Source organism: Xiphias gladius, chromosome 16 (assembly GCF_016859285.1).
Source record: "Xiphias gladius isolate SHS-SW01 ecotype Sanya breed wild chromosome 16, ASM1685928v1, whole genome shotgun sequence".
NCBI lineage: Eukaryota > Metazoa > Chordata > Actinopteri > Istiophoriformes > Xiphiidae > Xiphias > Xiphias gladius.
The window spans coordinates 3,924,958-3,945,967 of record NC_053415.1 but is presented as its reverse complement, the minus strand read 5'-3'; the positions used below and the strand labels follow the sequence as shown (position 1 = coordinate 3,945,967).

General features: G+C 38.9%; 1 protein-coding gene across 3 annotated transcripts in view; it reads right to left on the bottom strand.

Moving 5' to 3' along the window:
- Positions 1-10: 10 nt before the first annotated feature.
- The window catches only part of mlphb (melanophilin b), a 37,777-nt gene continuing 16,777 nt past the window's right edge, over positions 11-21,010 (bottom strand). Inside the window, exons 4-16 of one of the 3 annotated variants that reach the window (XM_040148394.1) lie at positions 19,670-19,809; positions 17,152-17,193; positions 15,439-15,494; positions 13,042-13,134; positions 11,879-11,990; positions 10,650-10,888; positions 8,078-8,161; positions 4,694-4,987; positions 4,154-4,303; positions 3,987-4,055; positions 3,528-3,576; positions 2,852-2,946; positions 11-529 (exon numbers count right to left, since the gene is read on the bottom strand). In XM_040148394.1, the coding sequence (XP_040004328.1) occupies positions 503-529; positions 2,852-2,946; positions 3,528-3,576; positions 3,987-4,055; positions 4,154-4,303; positions 4,694-4,987; positions 8,078-8,161; positions 10,650-10,888; positions 11,879-11,990; positions 13,042-13,134; positions 15,439-15,494; positions 17,152-17,193; positions 19,670-19,809 (1,450 nt within the window). In that variant the 3' untranslated portion in view covers positions 11-502. The remainder of the gene's footprint in view (positions 530-2,851; positions 2,947-3,527; positions 3,577-3,986; positions 4,056-4,153; positions 4,304-4,693; positions 4,988-8,077; positions 8,162-10,649; positions 10,889-11,878; positions 11,991-13,041; positions 13,135-15,438; positions 15,495-17,151; positions 17,194-19,669; positions 19,810-21,010) is intronic. The other 2 variants (XM_040148395.1, XM_040148396.1) reach the window with 2 other exon arrangements.

Sequence of the window (21,010 nt, the reverse complement as noted above, 5' to 3'; positions counted from 1 at the left end):
ATTTCAAATTGATTGGTAGTTTGTTATTGTACTGTGTTTGGACTGGCTAACTACCAACTATAGAAAAACTGCAAGCGGGATTTAACATGTTGCTTAAATCTGGAAAGGTTGTTTCATTTTGTTTCATGTTTTCATTTGTATTGTGTGAACACTGTAATAAACAGCTAATGATATCAGATTACTAGCGCAAATGTAAATGCCTCTGCACACAAGGTATATGCAACAACTTACATGAGTTTAAATTAATCTGCAAATCATACGTATACGCACACCTACCATTATTAGTGCATATCATGTGTAACTTAATCTATAAATATGGTAGAATACATAACAATATCAAAAGGACACATTTTTTAAATACAACTTGAAGCAGCCCCACTCCAGCTGTCAGTCTCTATAATGTAAATAATAAACTCTTTAACTACACTTAAATTCAATACACACTGAATAAAAATGTGATCACAAGAAAAACTGCTCAGTCACATCATGCTCAGCCTCCTCCTCATGAGTCCTGTGTCATAACTGGTTTCTGCAAGGAGAGTGAGACAGACCGAAACAGAAAATGACTGGCTGTTTGATTACTAATTAGGTAACCAATCATTTAATGCTTTGATTGGGTTAATTAATTGATTGTTAGCCATGAAAGTATTTGAAGCAAAAAAAAAAAAAGTGAGAACAGTAACTACAATACAACAGGTCTATAATGTCCGTGCTAAACTTTATAAACCTGCTGTTGACTTATGAGATGGTGAATGATTACTCAGGCTGAAGAACAGAAACTAACAGGAAATTGAGATCACATTTTCAGCATATTAAAGGGGAGATCAACCCCAAATAAACATACAGTATTTCAGCTTTTTGTCCTTTGTTTCATTTAACAACATCACTACTGTGTAGAGTATTGTATGAAGGGTGAGCACTAGGGAAACAGTCAAAATCAAAGGAAAGTGAAAGTTCTCATAGACCAGTGTACTACGGCTATGGCTTGATCCTGGACTGCTGGGTTCAGGCTGGGTCCAACTCAGGACCTATCTAGTTGCATCTGGCTCCCAGACTGATCATAGCCTAAGACTTGCAAAAGTTACTATTCAGTATTGGATAGACAGAGACTGACTCTCTTTCAGAGTTGAGAAGATTTCTTTTTTTTGACATGGAACTATTTTGCATGGCTGCATTTCAAATCCTTATCATTAACTCTAAGTGTTTCAATCATTGAAATCGTTGCAGTGAAAACAGTGACAGCCCTTGAGCCAGATGTGTGCAATACAAGCACTGGTGTTTTGAATTGCCATAAGTAGAAAACACATTAGGGTATTTAAGATAACGGTGTACAGCTATTATCTTATCTATCAATTTTTTCCCTCATCTAGTTAAGCCTTCAGTTGTTGAAAGTTCTCTTGGCAGGATCCATGCACTGGTTTATTTATAAATAGGCAATAAAAGACCCAAGCATGTGTACATGCTAATAGTTTCAGTGAGGGTGTAAAAATAAAACAAACAATTATTAAACATTCTCAGAAATAGATTTGATGCTTACCTCTCCCAAGTATAGAAATTTTAAAAAATGAATTTTTTATTAGTTTGAATAACTGAGTGAATTCTCTATGTTGGGCATACATCCTCGATTATGCAAGAATTGCTACGAATTTGTATATTCCTTGATTAAACAGGAAGAAATAAAAATAAAAGAAAAATACAAACCAGCCACCAAGTTATCCAGCAGAAGAGGAAGACAAAGCCCAGTTTTATCGTGACATGAAGAGTTCATTTCCAACATTCGATCCATTTGGAAAGAAATCAGTTTCTTGAAAGTAATTAAATCCAACTACCACCATCTCTGAAGGTCAGTCATTAACATGTTAGAACTGAAGTGTGAAAACCACAAGTTCCAGTGGGTTATGTGCTGGACTATTTCTTGGCCACGAGCAATGCTTTCCAAATGTGTTAATGTGTGAGCTTTAGAGGTGCTGGTAAGCAGATTTTTTTTTTAGTTTTAGGTAGAGTTGGTCTTTATTCTAAGCTAAAGCTGGATTTACGGTTGCTGTAAGGGATTAATGGGAGTCCCGCTCTAGTAGACTTAGATGTATAGTTTTGTGTCAGATTTAAGCTTTTGACATCCTCTCCGCAACACTAGATGCATGTGTTGTATATGATCAGGGCGTGTCGTGCATTCCCAACAGTAACTTACAACGTTATTTCGCTGTCTCATTACTGAACAGGACACTACCACTCGTGTAGTGGCTGTGTTTATGTTCTTTCATTCATACAGAGTGGAAATTGCAGTGAGCAAAAGGTTTTCATTGCAACTGCTTTGTTAGGTGTTTGTAGCTGAAAAGGAGACGAGTAATGAGAGTCTTAGTTTAGCTTCCTTAATGTTGTCTTCACTCTTAAAAAACTGCACTCTCATAAAAATAAAAATAAAAACAAAAGCGGCCAATCAGAGTTCTTGCTGCCCCCAGGATCTGTTGAAGCCATGGCCCCAATGTGTAGTTATATCTTTAAGTAGGCGCATGTTGACTATGCTGTAGCCTTTGGCGTAACCTCAGATCCTAAGCATGTAGCGCCATAGGTAAGGTGTAGCCCCTCAAAGTATAAATCCAGCTTTAGACTCTAGGCTCTAGCTCTCGGCTTAAAATACAGATATGAGAGTAGTATGTATCTTTTCATGTGACTTCTGGCAAGAAAACAAATAAGCATATTTCCCAAAATATCAAACTTTTACCTTAGGTTTGACGTTCAATATGTTTAAGACAGAGTATCCAGATTAAAACAACCTGCAATCTCAATCTCAGCTGGGTAATTTTGGAATTGAACTCTTCACTGCACCCAGCACCATAGAGTGGGGTCATACCGCACAGGTTGCCCTCGTCTTGGGCTTGGCCACTGGGTTCCTCTGCGTCAGGGAGCCCCTGTAGAGGGAGTTCCTCACAAACCTGTCCACTTGGCCTGGAGACAAACAGCAACTACATTGTCCATCGATATTCTACTGGCTCTTTTTTTAAAAGAACTAGGAAGTCAGACTTAAGTTCCCTTTGGAATTCTGTTACAAACCTGAAAGTTGGAAGAAAATTCGGTGCCTGTGGAGGCTTAGAAATGACAATAACCTTATTTCCAAGGACATATTAAGTTATTGGAAAAATATCAGGGGGAAAGTGAATTAGAAATATTCTGCCATCTCTTAGTGACTCCTGGTCAGGACAAAGTTACAGTACCACTCAGTCCAAATGGCCCCACTTGAACTTCTCAGTGGACAACATCTATGGTTGAAAAATAATTTAATACCCTGAAAACTTATGTATAATCACTATTCTGCCCAAAAAAATTTCTACCATTTATAGCACAGTATGCCTGAGAATTTGCGTGTGCTATCCAGATGGGAAAATTAAAGCCCCTGTACAATAAGAAACAGTGTTCATCAGTTCACAAAACAGATCATCATGTTCTTGGAGGTTAACAAGGTTAAGATGTTTTGTGGCAGTTGGGAGGCCCTGGGGATCATGCTCAAGGGCAGCAGTGCCAATTCTTACTTGTGGGAAAGTTTTGGGAAAGTCTTCTTGCTTGGGTTGGGATTGCAGACTAGAAGAGAAGACGTGAGAGACAAACAGAAAGAAAAAAGGAAAAATGTGAGAATGTGGGATAAAATATGGCCTTTTTTTGGTATCTTGGAGTGTAGAAACATTAATCACAGGCAGAACTGCTTTGGAAAAAGAAATGATCTTATTGGTTGAATTGAATGTAAGAGGTTGGGGCCACAGAGTTAGGAATCATATCCAAGACCACCACCAAGTAAAGTCAGTAAGTCCACCAGTAGAATTAAATCTGCCTTTAGAATAGCCCTGCCTCTAAAAATAACTCCAATGTGTCCACTTGTTTGATTTTACACTAAAAGAGGTTTGCATACAATTATTTTAAACAGCTCTGAACTCTGAAACTCAGACTTAGTATGAAATAAAACAAATGACTAAATGGAAATTAAATGTCCTTACCCTTCTCCTTTTATCCACAGGCATACCAGCAGCATTCAGAGCAGCAATCCTGTTCTCTATGTAAGAGACCTTGGGACACAACGAGAGAATGTGACTACCGTTTTTGACTCTTCATTACCAATTTATTATGCCGGTTAAGCTTAACTCAGCTTCTGGTTTTTCCTTACCTCACTCTGGGCATTCTGGACATTGGCAGCTGCTTGAGCTACCTGGTCTTCTAGCTCAACGAGTAAAGCTGTTGAGCCTCTGAAGCTTGCCTTTGATCCCTCCTCTAGGGGGTTCCACTTCCTCTCAACCTCTTCTGTTGTATGGTTTGTCTACAAGAGATATGTTATGGTCTGAGAGAAGATTCTTTTTTAATATGTTTTTCACATGAAAAACTGATAAAATATTTACTTGAGTAAAAAATAGAATGTAATTAAAGCCATGAGCAGCAATGAGATTCAGGCTTGACAAAGCAAAGTCATTTTAGCTAAAAGGAGTGAGACCAATCACACACTTGTTTCATCATCACAAAGCCTGGGTGATCCTGCTTCCTGTGTTATGTAATACTTGCAACAAGCCAGATGTGCAGTTTGTATGTTTCTGATGAACTTGCTGGCATCAAACAAAGTTTTAATCCAAGTATAAAGGCAAATATGTGATACAGAATTTAATTTTCCTCTACTGATGTTTTGCTCATTTAATTCTGACACAGATATGTCTACCTTCTGAGAATCCGTCTGCTGAGGCTTCTCCTCCTCAAATCTTGAGACCAAGATGCTTGTTCTGGATGTAGATCTGGTAGGTAGTTTGAAAGCCTTGGCATCCCCCTCTGGGCTCCTCCATGATGGGATCTCTTGTGAGGAATGTGGCCTGTTGGACTCGTCCTCATCAGAGGTTAGGCTGTGGTCACTAATGTTGTCCGTCATTTCATACAGCTTCTGTCTGAGCTGCTGCTCTTCTAGGTCTACTTCCTCCCACTGAGGTAGAGGAGAGATGCTGTTTGGGGTTGGAGAAGCCTGGTTGGTGTGTAGGGACAGAGCAGAGATGATATGTCTTTGAAAATTAGTGAAAGTTTACACTTTGGATTTTAAATGACTTGACTGTCAAGCTGATGGGAATCATTAGAAACATTTAAAATGCATGAATTAAAGCAGGAGGCATTGTGCGTCAGTTGTTCAGCAATGATTGCGTTTTTGTGGGTGTCCTCTGGGTGCTCCGGTTTTCTCCCACAGTCTAAAGACAAACCGATCAGGGAGCACTTTGATGGCCTAGGTAAGTGATCATGTAATCACACCATCCCTGGTTGGACTGTTGTCCTGCTCTTAATTATGTTGGGAAGGTTAGCACTCCAGCAACTCCATCTAAACTGGCTACTTTATTCAGTGTTATATCTCTTGAAAAACAGTTACAATAATTAACCCGTAATTTGTTGTTTGTTCCAGTATGTTTTTTGTCATGTAATGAATGACATTGCAATTATATTTTTAGACTGCTAAAACCACTAGAGCTAACTAGCTTCACCTTACAATACAAGAACAATGAAGCTCCTGTATTTATGCTACATCTACTGTTTTCACCTTGTGTGTGTATGTGTCATCATGGCTAAATATGGTCCTGGAAACACATACTATCGCGGGAACCACTACAAAGGTGGTTCTGGGTACTTTGGCAGCTGTTTGTATGTCTTTCTGTCTGTCTGTGTGATCACATGCATGATATTATGTATGTAGCTATCATGTATATGTTTAAAAACATTTTATAGGGTTCTAGGGAAACTGACTCATTCTTAGTTTTCAACCAACTCGGAGCGATTGCTTTAATTACGAATTTAAACCATTGCTGAAAAGAGTGCAACAAGAAGACACAAATACAAGAGTGTCAATCAAACCTCAAATGGTGAAAAACAATGCAGAAAACATAATGGAAATATGGTATTTATGTTTGTTTCATATATTAATTTAAGGAACATAACAGTCTCCTTCTCATTCTCCATAGATCTGATATTTCATCTGAGGCTATTTTTAATCTCTTCCTTGAAGTTGAAGCTTCAGTGAATATTTAGGTCACATGCTTCATGTACGTCATGCTTTACTGTGTAACTGTATTAGACAGAGACATCTTTCACTGAGATGTTTATTTTAAATGTTTCTGTCATACATTCATTCATACAACCTTAAAGAATATTAAAAATATAATAAATAAGATGTTAAAAGGGTAACATTGATGAATGAATTGTCTAAAATATATCAACTTAAAAATAATGTTTGGATAAAACATTGTGCTCCTTATGTAAGGTTTTATTTTAATGTAGAGTGTAACATGTCACATGACCGGAGTTTAGTAGGAGCATGCCTGTGCTATTATGGATCCAAACCATCAGTGATGCAGATGAAAGACATACAGCACCAAAATAACCCTAAATTTGCATGTGGTCCAAGAGGCGCATACGGTAATTGTCTTTCAGTTCTTTTATATTGCATATAATGTTGTTGATGTGCCTTTATATGGACAATGTGATACAAAGATTTTATTTGTTTCAGCTCACCTCTTTTGTACTAACATGTTTTGGGCCTATTTATTGGCGGACACTAGCTTCAGAGAATTGAAAAAGACTGCAAGATGTGTGCTTTAAATTGTTTTATGATTTAAACCATACAAGATAAGTCTTCAAGGACTTCTGTATGATGCATTGCCAATATTTAATTGGACCAGTGTAGTTGGCAGTAGCAACAAGAGAACAAAACCACCAATGATTTAATCTTACTAACACCTATACTAACAAATATCACTGCTCACTCTTTACCAACTGGAACTTATTGGCAGAGGTGATAAGTGTATACCAGAAGAGCTCAAAACCTAGTATACGGCTGGACCACATGTGGTCAAGGACATAGTTGAAAACGGTTGCAAAACCGCTATAAACAACTACTTTCAATGGAAAGTAGCTAAAGGAAAAATGTTGCTTGATGATGTAATATGCCAATTAGCATAACTGCATCATATTTGCATTCTGCCTAGTGCCAGCTGATTTCAGCCCTTTATCTGTTTGCTTCTCTCCAACTCTCTGTGCTCATATATTCAGTAATTTAATAAAGATGAATCCCCAATAAAGCTGTTCTCATGGACATGTTTTTCTGTTTCTGAAAACGGAACAAGTATGAAATGCGGATTGAAACACAGCCCATTAAGACTACATGTTAACCAGCAGTCACTTCCAAGCCATTTCCAAGCTGATGCTCTGCACTGCTGAAATCCTGATTTTAGAACCACGTCATTGAACAAAATCACCATACACACTGTGTCAATGACTGTGCTGTGATTTCAGCTATATTTCTTGTAAAATGATCGATCAGAGAGAAAGTTATAAGCTAATTCATGGGTGTGTCAGCTGCCGTGCAGTCAACTGAATGAAGTGCGTAGAGAAGTGTGGCTGCGGAGGGAAATGGTCCTGGACCATGGCCGGTCCAACCAAGAATTACAAAGAACCAAGCACACCGTGAAAAATCGAATGGTGTTTGTGTAGCTGCAACATATAAGCACATTTTTAAACAGGTAAATGTAAGCTACAGCCAAGACCTCTGCGTACATGGCAGTCACTCAGGGGTCATATCAGTGTAGTCTCTGCAGAGAAGACCAAGTCCCATTATATATCCTTCTAAATCCTCACAGACTGTATTAAATATTAGCTTTCTGCCCAGCTAAAAACTGTGAATGCAGTAGTGTACAAGAACTTAAAGTGCTGTCTGAGCAATGGGACAGGACTTTGTAACTTCATATGTTGCCTAGGTACATGCATTTCTGTGGCCAATAAAGTGCAATGTTCGTATTTCATATATAGTTTACTAAAAATGACTGTTTGTTACTCGCTGTCTGAATACAATAATGCACTATGTATTATTAGTATGTTAGTTTCTACTTTATGTCATTTGATCAGACCAGCTGAAAATAAAGCTCTTTTAATATTTTTGGTTTAAAATTTCATTCTTCTCCTCATGCAATTCCCAAAACCTCCTCCTACAACAGCTGTTCCAAGGTCTGATGATTAAATGACGATGATGATTATGATGATAATTTGGCAAATGTGTTGTGAGATTCAATGGATTTACCTGGTCGTATGTTGAGGTGACCTTCTGTTCTAAGCGGTTCAAGAGGGTCTCGATGGCTGACATGCGTCTGTTCAGGTCAGTGATCTGAAGAAAGACAAGGAAAGTCATGCAGTCTATAGTCAGATGATTACTACAAGATAGGATAAAGAAAGAAAAATTAGCAGATAGCAGGATCACAGAGGGATAATAGTTTACATGATACTGTTGAAATACCCTCTAAGTAACATGTTATATAACATAAATTTCAATCACACTGAACAAATCAAAAGATAAATTGGCACGGGAATATGTCTTTCAAATACATATTGCCTTCAATTTACTGCCCTCTTGAAAAAGTCCATGCTGCACTTCCACGTGGTCTCATCACAATCTGAGCTCTCAGCCAAATCATCTTGACCCCAAATCTGATTTCACAGATTTCACAGAAAGGTTCCTCTATAAATTACTTGGGTGAAACCACAACGGTCCAGACAGTAGATTTTGACTGAGAGTAGAAAAGGAAAGAAATGCAACCTACTAGAAAAATAACACCTTACAATATAAAGTTTTTCTTCATGCACATATGTACTAAATGAAATGTTCGCTTGGATGATGGGCCATAATAAAATAATATTTTTTTTCCCCATGGCATCCCTGAGGGCAGGAAGAGTCATATTCCAGCCAGGAAGTCATGCAGACAATCGTCTGACATATCTTTGATGTGAAAAGGACTTCCCTGACCTGAACTGGGCTTCTCAGACAACAGTCCACTCAGACTACGTCCAAATCCAGGAAAAAGGCTGATGTCACATAGCACCATTAACTAATCAGACTTAGCCAAATTAAATAAGACAAATGTGATGACAGTTGTGGGGTGTTTTGCTTATGTTGCCAGGCAACTTTCTGTCAAATCTGATAAACCAACACCCCCAGAGTCCTGAGGCAAATTACCAAATTTTAGTTCAACAACAAACATTAAGACATTTTATTTTTTTCTGAAGTTTTAACTTTGAGTGTAGTTTATTTATTTTAGAAATACTTCAGATTTGAAACCACATTTTCAGGGTATATTTTTGTTTGCGTGTCATGTTAGTGCTGTTGAAGGTGTTTGTCTAAAATCTCTCATAGGTGTTCAGCTGAAGATCATAGTGCATGATACACATCATTTTCGTTAAAACATTCAGTGAGCCACCGTGCTTTGTATGGAAGTATCCATATTTGTTAACATTCTCTGCTCATTTATTCAGATTCTCCCTTTAATTTGTCACTCACTCACTCTAAACATACTGTAACGTTTGCTCTACACCATTTTTGCCCCTCATGTGCCCTGGGCCTGCACAGAGTCTGTGTTTGTTGACTCATCCTCACGTCTCGCTCCACAAACATAATCAAATTGCATACGTCACTTGACAAGTTAAATTTGCTGGCTTGAATGTTTTCCAGATCGGCATCAGATGAAGCGAAAGCGGCACCCATATGCAGGATGTGCGGCTGTAATCTGACAAGGATAGGAACTTATAGCCAATGAAAAATGTCACGGCTGTTTTTGATGTCTGGGCTGTGTGTTTTCTTTGGTATCCTGTTTGTGTCTCCCAGTGTGCTGCCCAGCTGCGAGACAAATTTGCCATGACACAAGATAGTGAGGGTGGAAATCAGTCCAGGGCCGGGGGGTCTGATAACACCAGCCCACCCACCACAGAGCTTCATCACGTTCTTTGTTTTCATATTCCTTATCTCTAACAACTACAAAGAACATCTTTTGATTCGGATCGTCAGAGTTATACCTCTGTAAAAAAACATTTACTTCCAGAGTGTCTGAATCAACTCGTGAAACATGAACATGTGAACAAAAAACCGGAGGAAACATGAGGACGCGTGGACTTACTGATTTCAGTAAAGCAGCCTGCATAAAGTCAGTCATACTAATACTACACAAAGTATGTTGTTATCTGCTTCTCGTGAACCGACCAGTAACAGTTGTTGTGATCCTTTCCAGGCATTGAGAGGTATGCCAACACATAAATAGACCCTGATGTAATGTAGGTAACCTCCCACTGATCTAGCAGCTGTCTCCCCTTTATCACTCAATAACGTGTCAGCCTGATGAATGTGTGTGTATGTGTGTTTGAGTTCTCACATGCACTGCTAGAAAGGCCCAGACTATGGAAAATCACCATGTTAGCTGTTGTCTTTCACAAAGACTCCAGAAGATTGGTTTCTGTAAACTGTGGCAGAGAAAAAATGTTGGCCATTAAACTTTTATGAACTATCATTAAAGGCCATAGGGGATGTATATACATCAGTAAAGTTGACTAATTGATATCAGACAGAATATTTTGGGCCACTGGGGTTTGATGATGTAAGGAAGTTGAACACTGAAAACTATGAATGGTATGTGGTAATATGCATGCAAAACGTATTACAAGAGTAAGAGACTTTTCTCAGCGCACACTATACTAATTCGTAACTGATGTTTTACAAAAACCATCCAAACTGGATTTATGGGTGTCCCAAAGCAGCTGCCAAGTAAATGTGATGTACTGAAGATTTCTCGTGACGATTGAGAGATATTAATCTGAAGCATATTAAAAACCTGTGGTAGGGGGTTCACTGAGTTCAGGCTCTCCTGAGAAGTGTGGCTGCAGGGGCCTTGATGAGACTGGTAGAGGGCGTAGGGCTGGCAGTGCTCGTCGTCCTCCGAGTCATCAGGGCCAGGCAGGTAGCTGCTGCTGCACTGGGGAACCCCTGCACTACCGCTGCCACATGAGCAATAGCTGAGCCGGGAGATGGAGCGAGACGGGATAGTTCTGTTGTCTGAGCAAACAAGGTCATCTAGAAAAAAAAAATGGGTGTGTGAGCAATAAAGTGAGCAATTTTTCTTTTTTTCTTCAGGAGTTAAGACAAAAACTCGATCAATTTCATGGCTGTAGAATATGTCACTTTAGTTTCAATTGTATTTAATATATTAGTTATTAAGTTATTATACACTGATTTCGACATCAAATTTTTGGCTAATATTTTTTTTAAGTTTTGAGCAGAATGTTAAAGCACCCAATATGAGCATATCAGCATTATAGTCCAAAGACAGTGGTAGAGTTGGTTTCATGACCATGAGCTTTCAGCTAACTGCCCACACAAGGAGACAGCATTATATATGTTTCATAGGTTTATTACTTTATGGTTAACAATGATTTTTTTTCCCCAGCAAGCTCAACAACACTAATGATGGTTACACCCAAGAACAGCAAATTTTATCACCAGGTCGCTAGGTTAACAAACTATTTGGATTCATACCATCAAAGTACTCAACTACCATTAGCCTTGTAGCTTATGAGTGGCTGAGTGACTTTGTTGGAAATAATGTAGAGGAATGTATAACATGGCACCATTAACTAACCGTTGAATTTAAACTGAACTGATGAAAAGCCTGCTAACATTGGGTTCCCATGGTATGTATGCCATTCTTATGTTGAAGAGAGTCTGTTATCACAAACAATCTGCAAACTGCATTGTTAACTAGCTGGCTAACTAGCTAGGAGGCTAATTTACTTATCCAAGTGTTGGTATATTGCAGCAGATATAAACAACAGCTTTTTCGTGTCAACTGGTGTTGCTAAAAATATGGTAGTTTACCAAATACTGGTACTAAAAAAAAAGCCATTGTTCTCGGCCAAGAGTTGTGCAGCTCCATTTAGCCTAGCTATATTTTCCTTATGCTTAGTTTGTAGGTTAGCACAATTATTGAACTGTACAGTGTGAGTTCCTTAACATATGATTTGCATCTGTTTTGGCCCTCTTGTGGAGCCATTTCCAGGTCCAGACCTTTGCGTTGCTCCTCCAAAATCTGGTGAAAAACAGATGCCATAGCAGCGTCGGCAAGCATCGACTCCCTCACGCCTACATCCATGACCATGATGTCATTTGAGCCTGGGGCCTGGGAGTGGGGATGGAGAGTGGTTAAAAAAAAAAAAAAGAGGCTGGTGAGTGCTATTCTGACAAACTGCTCACATTAGCTGCTGATGCCGTTTCTGCCTAGCTTCAAACTTAACAGTATAATCAGAGAAAGGAAGTGGGTGAAAGCGGTACGACTGGGGTTGTCACAAAGGTATGATTTGGCCGCATGAATTGGACAATTTCAAAATTTACTGCCACCTCACATTTAATCCAAGCTACATAAAATTATTTTAGATTATAAGAGACCCCCAAAAATTGATATTGCATTTATGTATGTGGTTAGTGAATAATTTACCAATTAAAGTAAAATCATCAGGCTCGGCATGCAAACACAATAAGATTCTTGTAATGACTAATGATAGAAATACTGTGAATAAACAAAGATCCTAAAGTACTGTGAGTGACAATTTAAAGATCGGTAGAGCTGGTTCAAATGGTGGCACAGCAGTGAATTATGTTATACCACTCAGTTTTGATAAATGTTTTGACCAAATATATCTACATTTATAAAATTACAGCCAAGGAAACAGACCTCTCCATGTGTTTTCTTTCTACTAGCATGGGTTTTGCATTAACAGGCAGTACATGCCATTGGTTGTTGCCAGTACTGCAACATTTCATCTGCTCATCAAAACTTGGCTTTCACAGTGCATTAAATTTACTTTTAATATATTGACACTGGTGATTTGAGAGTCTGTTGTGATCCCCAAATGACACAGCCATAGTGGTTCCATTGGTCTTATGCAGAGCATTCTGGTAATGAGCTGACAAGAAGTGTTAGTGTCTGTGCACGCAAATATGCATATTTGGTTGTGCACAATGGGTGTATTGTGGTTGGATAAGGGAATGAATAATAACAGTGCTCAAAATTAATATAATATTATCTTGCCAAAGCAGAAAATGTTTGGCAGAGAAATAAATAAAACACAAACAGGCTAAAGAAGGAACTGAAAGAGGCTGCCTTTTATGAAGACATGCAGATCAGTTTGGTTTAGGAAAAAGCTGGTTGTGGTCAGTTGTCCAGCTTCTACCTGATTTGACCGTCCTCTTGTCTTGATGGAGTAGTCACAGCCCAGTTCGAAATCAAAGGGGTCAACAGTTAGCCGTCTTTTGGCCTTTTTTATCTTTTGACAGCAGAAAGGGATCACCGCCACCAACAGAGATGAGAGAGTAAAGAGATAAGACAGAGGATAAAAGAGAGGAAGCATACAATCCCAAAGAAATCCTTGCCACTGCAAAAGCAATATCACACTGACACTGTTGCCTCCATTGCATGACAGAAGATTACCAAGAACAACGTAACCAACTCATTAAGAACCATTATGTGTGTTGTTAAAAAAAACAATTATTATGCAAGCCATTTCATTTACTATCAGTTTGCTCCTTTCATGTATTATCATTGGATTTAAGTCACAGCGGTAAGCATCCTCACACACTCTTCTAATCAACTGGATATTTGCAAAAATAAAAAAAGATTTTTACCTGTTTCTCAAGTTGTGACTATATGTCCTATCCAGGTAGCCCGAGAGGACATTTTTCCTAGCTCTTTTTGTAAAACAACAGCAAAAATATTAAAACTTTATTTTTCATGAAAATCTAAAATACTAAAAAATTAACATCAATATACAGTTTCAGGAACTATTAAATCTCTAGATTCTTATCGATCAAGCCATACCATCAAGGAGGCATCTGATTGTTCCCCAGGTCATTCTGCAGAAGGACAACGATCCCAAACATACAGCCAGAGTCATAAAGAACTATCTCTATTATTTAACTCTGAAGCATCCTTACTTTACTTTTAGTGTCTAAAAGTTTTGCAAAGTCACTATAACTGATTATAATACTTAAAATTTTGGTTCATGTTGCACAAAGGGGATATGGCTGCCATCTTTGTTTAGATTAGAAAAAATGTGTTGCAATTTAGGGTTAAAAATATTTTTTATGGTACCTTCAGAACGGTGATACGTGTTGTTAAACAACCTTCTAGGTTTTCCAAAGAACACCAGGTATATATTTTCTCACAAAAAATGGATACTGAGTTCTGTTACTCAAATGTAATGTTAATTCATGAAAGGCACAAACTGGGGCTAGGAGAACATCTTGGCTATGAGGTCTAGAAAGAAAGGGACTTCTTTTTAGACACATGCTGAAACCCTGTGTTGCCAGAACCTTCAGTCTGCCCACGAATCCTTGAGCAAGACACTGAATCTCAGCTCCAGAAACTGTCCAGTACTTCGATTGCAGCTTCTTTGGAAAGGTGAAAATGACAGGAAAGTTTCCTCTAAGTGGCTCAAACGGCAGTACCCAATACTGGAACAGTAGATGGCACTCTTTCTAAGTGAAATCAAACTGGATGCAAGAAAAACCACTTGGCCTTCTTCTAGTCTGTCTTTTTGTAATAACCAAAAGTCTGTCATGTAAGATACAAATAAAACCTTAATCGTTAGTCACTTTGGAAACACAGACAGAGCATCCAGAGACCCTGCAAACCCCAAGAGTCCTGTCAAAATGTTTTCTATTCAACTGCCACGGCAGTGATTGAAAATAAACGAAGCTTAGCACCTACATTACACAGAGACTATGGTATAAACAAGGGTAGTCTTGGTTTTATGATGAATTCCAGTGGACTCAGTGCCCTTTTTTACAGTCTCAGGACTTGAACCAGAGGGTCTTTCAACTCTGCTTGGACTGTTTTATATGTGTGATTACGTTTGACAGCCTGGTATTTACCCACAATTCATGGTGGCCAGTGCCGGGTCGACTGCGCCTAACCTTAGCAGTCACCAGCTGTCAAGGCATTCCAGTTGCTCATGAGGGCTGGGTTTGATCATATAGATAACCTGTGTTGAAAACACCTCTTCTTTTCAGTAGAGGAAGGACCTGTCAGCATGATGAAGATCAGTGCTGACCGCAGCTGAGCCTTGCAAACACTCAGTCGTTTCAGAGAATATATGCATGCAAAATACTGATTTGAACTTAAATAAATTATCTGTGTTGCAGATGAGCTTTGATTTCCCTCACCAAAATCTAGTTTAATTAAGAATCAGCAAACGTGTCAGGTGTGGGCAACAAATCAACAGATAATAAGTGAATCAGGTACTGTTTGTGGGTTTCCATGTGTCAAGGTCTTAACACAAGTTAGCAGTGAAAAACGCCAGAGCTTCTAATGACCTGATGTCTAAGTACAAATTGAGTTCTGTTTCTTGTTTTATGATGTATATCACTGGAATGCTTTCTGGAGGTCCCAAACTCACTAGAAGTTAAGAGTCTAAAAAATGGCTGCAAGATGCCTATTTATTTTATGTTCTTAACAAGCAAATAAAGATTAGGGATTTAACAGTGAAATGTAAGCAAAGCAAAGAAACACATATACTATGAGTTCTTCTACTCTAAGAAAAATTTATTATAAAAAACAAGTGTTACCGTACCCCTTTATAGTGATGAGAATCTGTTGCATCCATACTGTGCTCATCATATCCATCTGCTGATAAAGAGGCCTGGCATGTTAGTGTATACCTGAAGCTCCCTAGAAAAACTGAATGACAGCATACTGCACAAGAAAGCGTATGATTTCTGGAAAACAAATGTGAGCAAACTAAGTTAACTATCATGAGTAAAGAGTTACACCTCTTTCAGACCAGCTGGAAAGCTCTTAACCCATTGACCTTTGTCTTTACGCTGAGAAGCACACTGTACTTCTTCCATTAGGCACAGAAACTAAAGCTCAAGGAGGCAAAAGGAGGGACATATTGTGTTTTCAGCCCCGTTTTATGAGAGTGTTTATGAGAGAAAGAGAGAAGGAGTGACTGGGAACAATAACAACTGCAGACAGAGACAAAAGTTCCAGAACAAGCTCCCCCGATCAACAGATAAAGTTGAAAGCTTATGCAAAACCACAACATAACTGATTAGCTGCATGCACATAACACTAAACAACTGTTAACTGTTACTGCATTACTTCTTTAAAACTTCCAAGATGAATTAATTGAACTTTAATATGAACTTTTGCTACATTGCGCACAGAAATGTGCAGATGGATACAAAACGCATTAAAAAGTGTCATTATTACTATCATTTCTACAACCTCTAATAATGATGATATAATAATAGTAATAATTCCCACTAATATGTTTTTACTCTTCTTGACTTTCACTGACTACAAATTCCCAGGCTCTTCTCTTGTCCTCTTGATATGGCAATGTGAATAAAAGCCAGAGGAGTACTGACTGTACCAGCCTAACCACAACCTTTTGGTCTGCCCTCAAACCACTGTACGCACTGTATGGGACAGTCAAAACTACAAAGCCTAAATGGATCATTTTAATAGTCCAAAGTGAATATGCAATTTTGAAACGAAAACTTACAGTATCATTCTGTTTAGAATTACCATCAGGAATATTCTGACAAAATATTATTGTAAATAAACTAGGCAGCATACTAGTTATGAACACTTAACATCCAGAATGGATCTAAGGAGGACCACACACATGCTGGATTAACCCTGTAGGTGGCTCTGGGGAGAAAAAAATGTATGGGCTCAGCCTGACCCCTGACCAGGGCTGTAGCCAGGATTTTACACATACATTATAAATGTAATGAGTCCAAGTCCCCCATGTACATTTTGTGGATATTGTGTTGACATTTACTGTCCCAGAGCACGAATCTTAATGATTTTAGCGATCCCCTGACTTTTCACCTAGCGCCATCATGAGGTAAAAATTTTAATGTGTCCAATGCTATGGTTGATGAGGAATAATTATAAACTAATGACATTTCCATCAGCCTCAGCTGTACTTGCTTTGCTATTTGTAAAGGTTAGCATGCTCACATGTAAAACATGGTAAACACATAACTGCTGGGCCAAACAACAGCATATTAGCATTGTCACTGATGGCATGATAGCATGCTGATGTTAGCATTTAGCTCCATACACTGTTGTGCCTAAGCACAGTCTCCCACAGCCGCTAGCATGACTGTAGACTCTTGTTTTTAGGTTACTTGAGGCTACATCTGGGAAAAAGTGCCAAACTGTTATAAAGGGGAAAGATGAATAAACTGTATCAAAATCAACAGATATTGTAAATCTATTTTTCAACAGTATCTAAACTTTCCTGATTGTCCATTTAGTTTAGTCTACTTACTCTGGACCTCGAGCATGCTCTGTGTGTCATATTCATGGGGCTCTGGAAAAAACAAAAAGAGGAGAAAAGACGTGGCTTATCTGTATTGAATTCCTTTTTCATGTAACACATCTTAGAACCCGACATGATTGTTTTAATTACCTTCTCACTGAATGAGGTTTGCAATTTTGCCACTCATTAATAATAGTAAATAGGTCAGTAAATTGAGATAATTCAGGTAGTCTTTAATTTCCACATAAAATAATAATCAAAAACAGAAGCAGGAGTAACAGCATAAAATGAAGGAGCCAGGGTTAGATTAGCCAACTAATTGAGTTAAGCTCATTTTGTGAGAACAAAGACGCGATTGTAGCATCAGTGTTACATTTCCCTATGTGCACAAAGATACTCTACACATAGGATAACACCCTCTGAGCTATGGGGGCCCAACGGACCACAGCAGTGGTCTTCATACAGTAAAAAGACAGCAGTTGAATGAGTGTGTGTGTGTTTGTGTGTGAGTGGACAGTCATGCATGTTGAACTTAATCCAGGGGGCACATGAATGTCTACATGTGATGAGTTGCTGATCTTTTTACACATAATGCATCTGTTACAATGCATATTTACGAGCAAGTTCCATAACTACATCTTGCATCTGTGCACACTCTAGGAGCTGGATTCCACATCATTACATGACAAAAAAAGTTTTGTTCTCCCTCCCTCTTTCTGTGTCTCTCTCTCTCCCTCTGGTTGCTGGAGCCCTGCGGGACTGGACCCTTGAATTCCAGGTACAGAATAGGAGACATGTGACTGGATGATCACAATGCCTGCTGGGCTAAGCCAGCCAGCCAACTCTCTTTGTATCTCTTCCCAAAATCCTTGAGGGTGACTCAGCGTAAACAGTACCAGGAGTCCCGGCTGTCTCCACGTAATTCATTGATCTCCTGATGCTATGATCTCACTTGGGGACCTGCTGTGTATAATAATGCTTAAAGCTGATATACAATGTGCTTCAATGTAGAAGGGTCCTTGTTTTGTATGCTCTGGGTGTAGCCACAGGATATTGGCATTGCTGCGTGAACAACTTCAAAAAGAAAGGAAAAAGTGCTTGGAAGGTTTCGATGAAGAATGTCATACCGTGACTGCGTCAGACTTTAAACATGAGAAGGAAAAACATGCAGGACTTTTCACCACATTAGTATCACTGGTAATAATGTCTCCAAAGGTACAGCCGACAGTGTGTGTATCCCACAAGGCAGAATTTCTACAAGGCCGCTGGTCAGTTGAGGACAAAAAGTTGACACTGGAGGACCTGGCCTGAGCCATTTCCAGGCCCGAGACACTAGTCTGTGACAGGAATTGGCACAGCTGTGACGAGTCAGAGCCAGGAAAACAGGAAAGATGGAAGAGATTAAATCCCATGACAAATTTGGCAGCCTACTGATGGCAGAAAAGAGAAAAATGAAGGGGCTCGCAGAGAGATGGGTGAAAAATTAAAGAAAACACCAGCATTAAGTGTCTTGGCAATGTGTTGGGCCACCATGAGCTGTAAAAACAACTTACGTGCTCCTGGTTATAGATTCCGCAAGTCTCTGGACTCTACTGGAGGGATGAACACCATTGTGGAGAAGGGAGAGTGCTGTCTAATTGTCTATAGGATTTCCACTGGGTTGATTTGATTTGGTGGTTGCAAAAGCCATAGTATATGATTTGGTCCAATAATGTCTTGTGCTACTAGCATGAACTTAAAGAACCTGTATTTTGTTGTCCATCAGGGTTTATGTAAAGTTTAATCAGGGTTTATGTAAGGTTTTAAAGAAATTTTAAAGAAAAAAAAAATGCATTACCATTTCCAATTCTTGAACCTGAAATTGACACAATTCACACATGTGATGCACTTGTCATGGGGATTTTTTTTTTACTACTTTGAAGAATTCCAAGTGTGATTCCAAAGGCTGATACGTATTTTCATGCAGTGACAGTGCAATGTGCAGCTGTTGAATCTCTTTGAAGCCTTTTCATTTATTGGGGATTTCTTATGGTAAGCTCAAGCAGACTTCCAGCAATGCTCTGTGACTCAAGCAGACTCGATTTCTGACCTGCAGCACCTCCTCAGGGCTTGTAAAAAAATGAGCGAGGCAGATGGAAATTTGTTAAGGCTGCCCCTTCAAAGTAACCTTGACCTGAGACCTGACATTCTACCAAGTTTGTTACATTTGAATTCACTCTGCTAAACATTCACATATTCATTCCCACATGGAAGCTGTCCAGAATAACCACAGTGTTTGACTGGCCACTGAGCAGTTTCAGTCATGTGGTGGAGGTTAATTGCTTTGCTGACAGACCACCATGACAGTATTTTTTAAAGTAAAGGGGGGAGTATTAGTCATTTACTTACCACAAACAGATTTTGTGGATTCAGGTCAAATGCTTTCAAGACACAAGCTCTAAAGCCTTTCAAGAAACCCGTTTAGTAAAAAAATGTTACATATATTTATACAGAAAAATACCCACAGAATAAAAATTGGACCACTCACCTCCAAGGTCACTCTGAGAGCAACTGTGTTCTCCATTCCATCTCTTGAAGAGCGATCGCATCACCTTGGCGCTTCCAAAGCGCTTGAAACGGGCACGGACGTTTTCGTGGTACCACTCCAACGTACCGATCTTGAGGACCCTGTTAGAGGACATGGAGGGAACATAAAAGACACAGCTGAATTTATACACAAACCAGATTAATTACAGAACATACTTGTGGGAATACATAATATTGACTACTATTATGAAAAAATTACGGTGTGTTTTCATATGTGTTTTCTGAAAATGTCGGTATGAGGGTTTAGCAGGAGATGCATAGCACGATGTGTTCCAGACATTGGTTGAGCTCAGTGAAAGGACTTTTCACTACTCAGTCTCATTTGAGCAAACAGTAGTATACTGGTTACGTAATGAGCTGGATGTATTAAATTCTACTGCTGCAACAGAACTTGGAAATATAGAGGAGATCCTAGCTGTGTCTGTGCTGAAACTGCAACTACAAAAACGTCCATCAAATGCGTGTGTGCTGTCAAAGCATGCTTGTGCAAGACACTGAATGTTTAACTGCCCAGAAAATTGCTCTGGTCATGAGAAATATTAAAATGAATAGAATTAAGACATTTTATATGGCCAGAGGGACCAGGAAAACACTTTGTTCAAAGAATTCAGTATTAGTTATCTATAGCTTGTATTTGTTACTCAAGCCTTGCAGACTGACCATCTTCAGGCTATTTCAGAAACACAAAACTTGCATGTTACACTGTAACAAATACTCAGACCTCAGTTGTCTGTCCGAGTTAGACCAAAGTATTTGACCACTAGCTGGCGAAAGGCTTACAAAGGTATCAATAAATCGCCCTTGCGCTCACTTACACATCAAAAGTTGTACTGATGTATAAATTATTTCCCTGTTGGACTTTATTTCTGACAGTCCAAGTATGAAACACTTCTCTAGTGTAACTTCAAAGCACAACTGCAGTGATTCTTTGACCTAGACTACATTTTGCTGTCATTTTTCATCACACTGACTAATATCAAAAGTCCAGCAGCAGCAGCAACAGCTTCAGACTCTAGGATGCAATGGAGGGGGATCCACTACCAACTAGCATGATTTCATATTTATTAAATTTTTTCAGATTTTCAGCCAAGTAGTATAAAGGCAAAGACCGCCAAGAACCTAAAGTATAATTTTCAATTTACACACAACATTTTTTGCTTTCCTTTCACATGGTTAAAGGCAGGTCAGCAGACATAACGAAAATCACAGCCAGGGTAGAATCACAACCGTGCAGAACAATAGGCATAGATTAAGACTTGAATTTACACATACAGTATGTTTC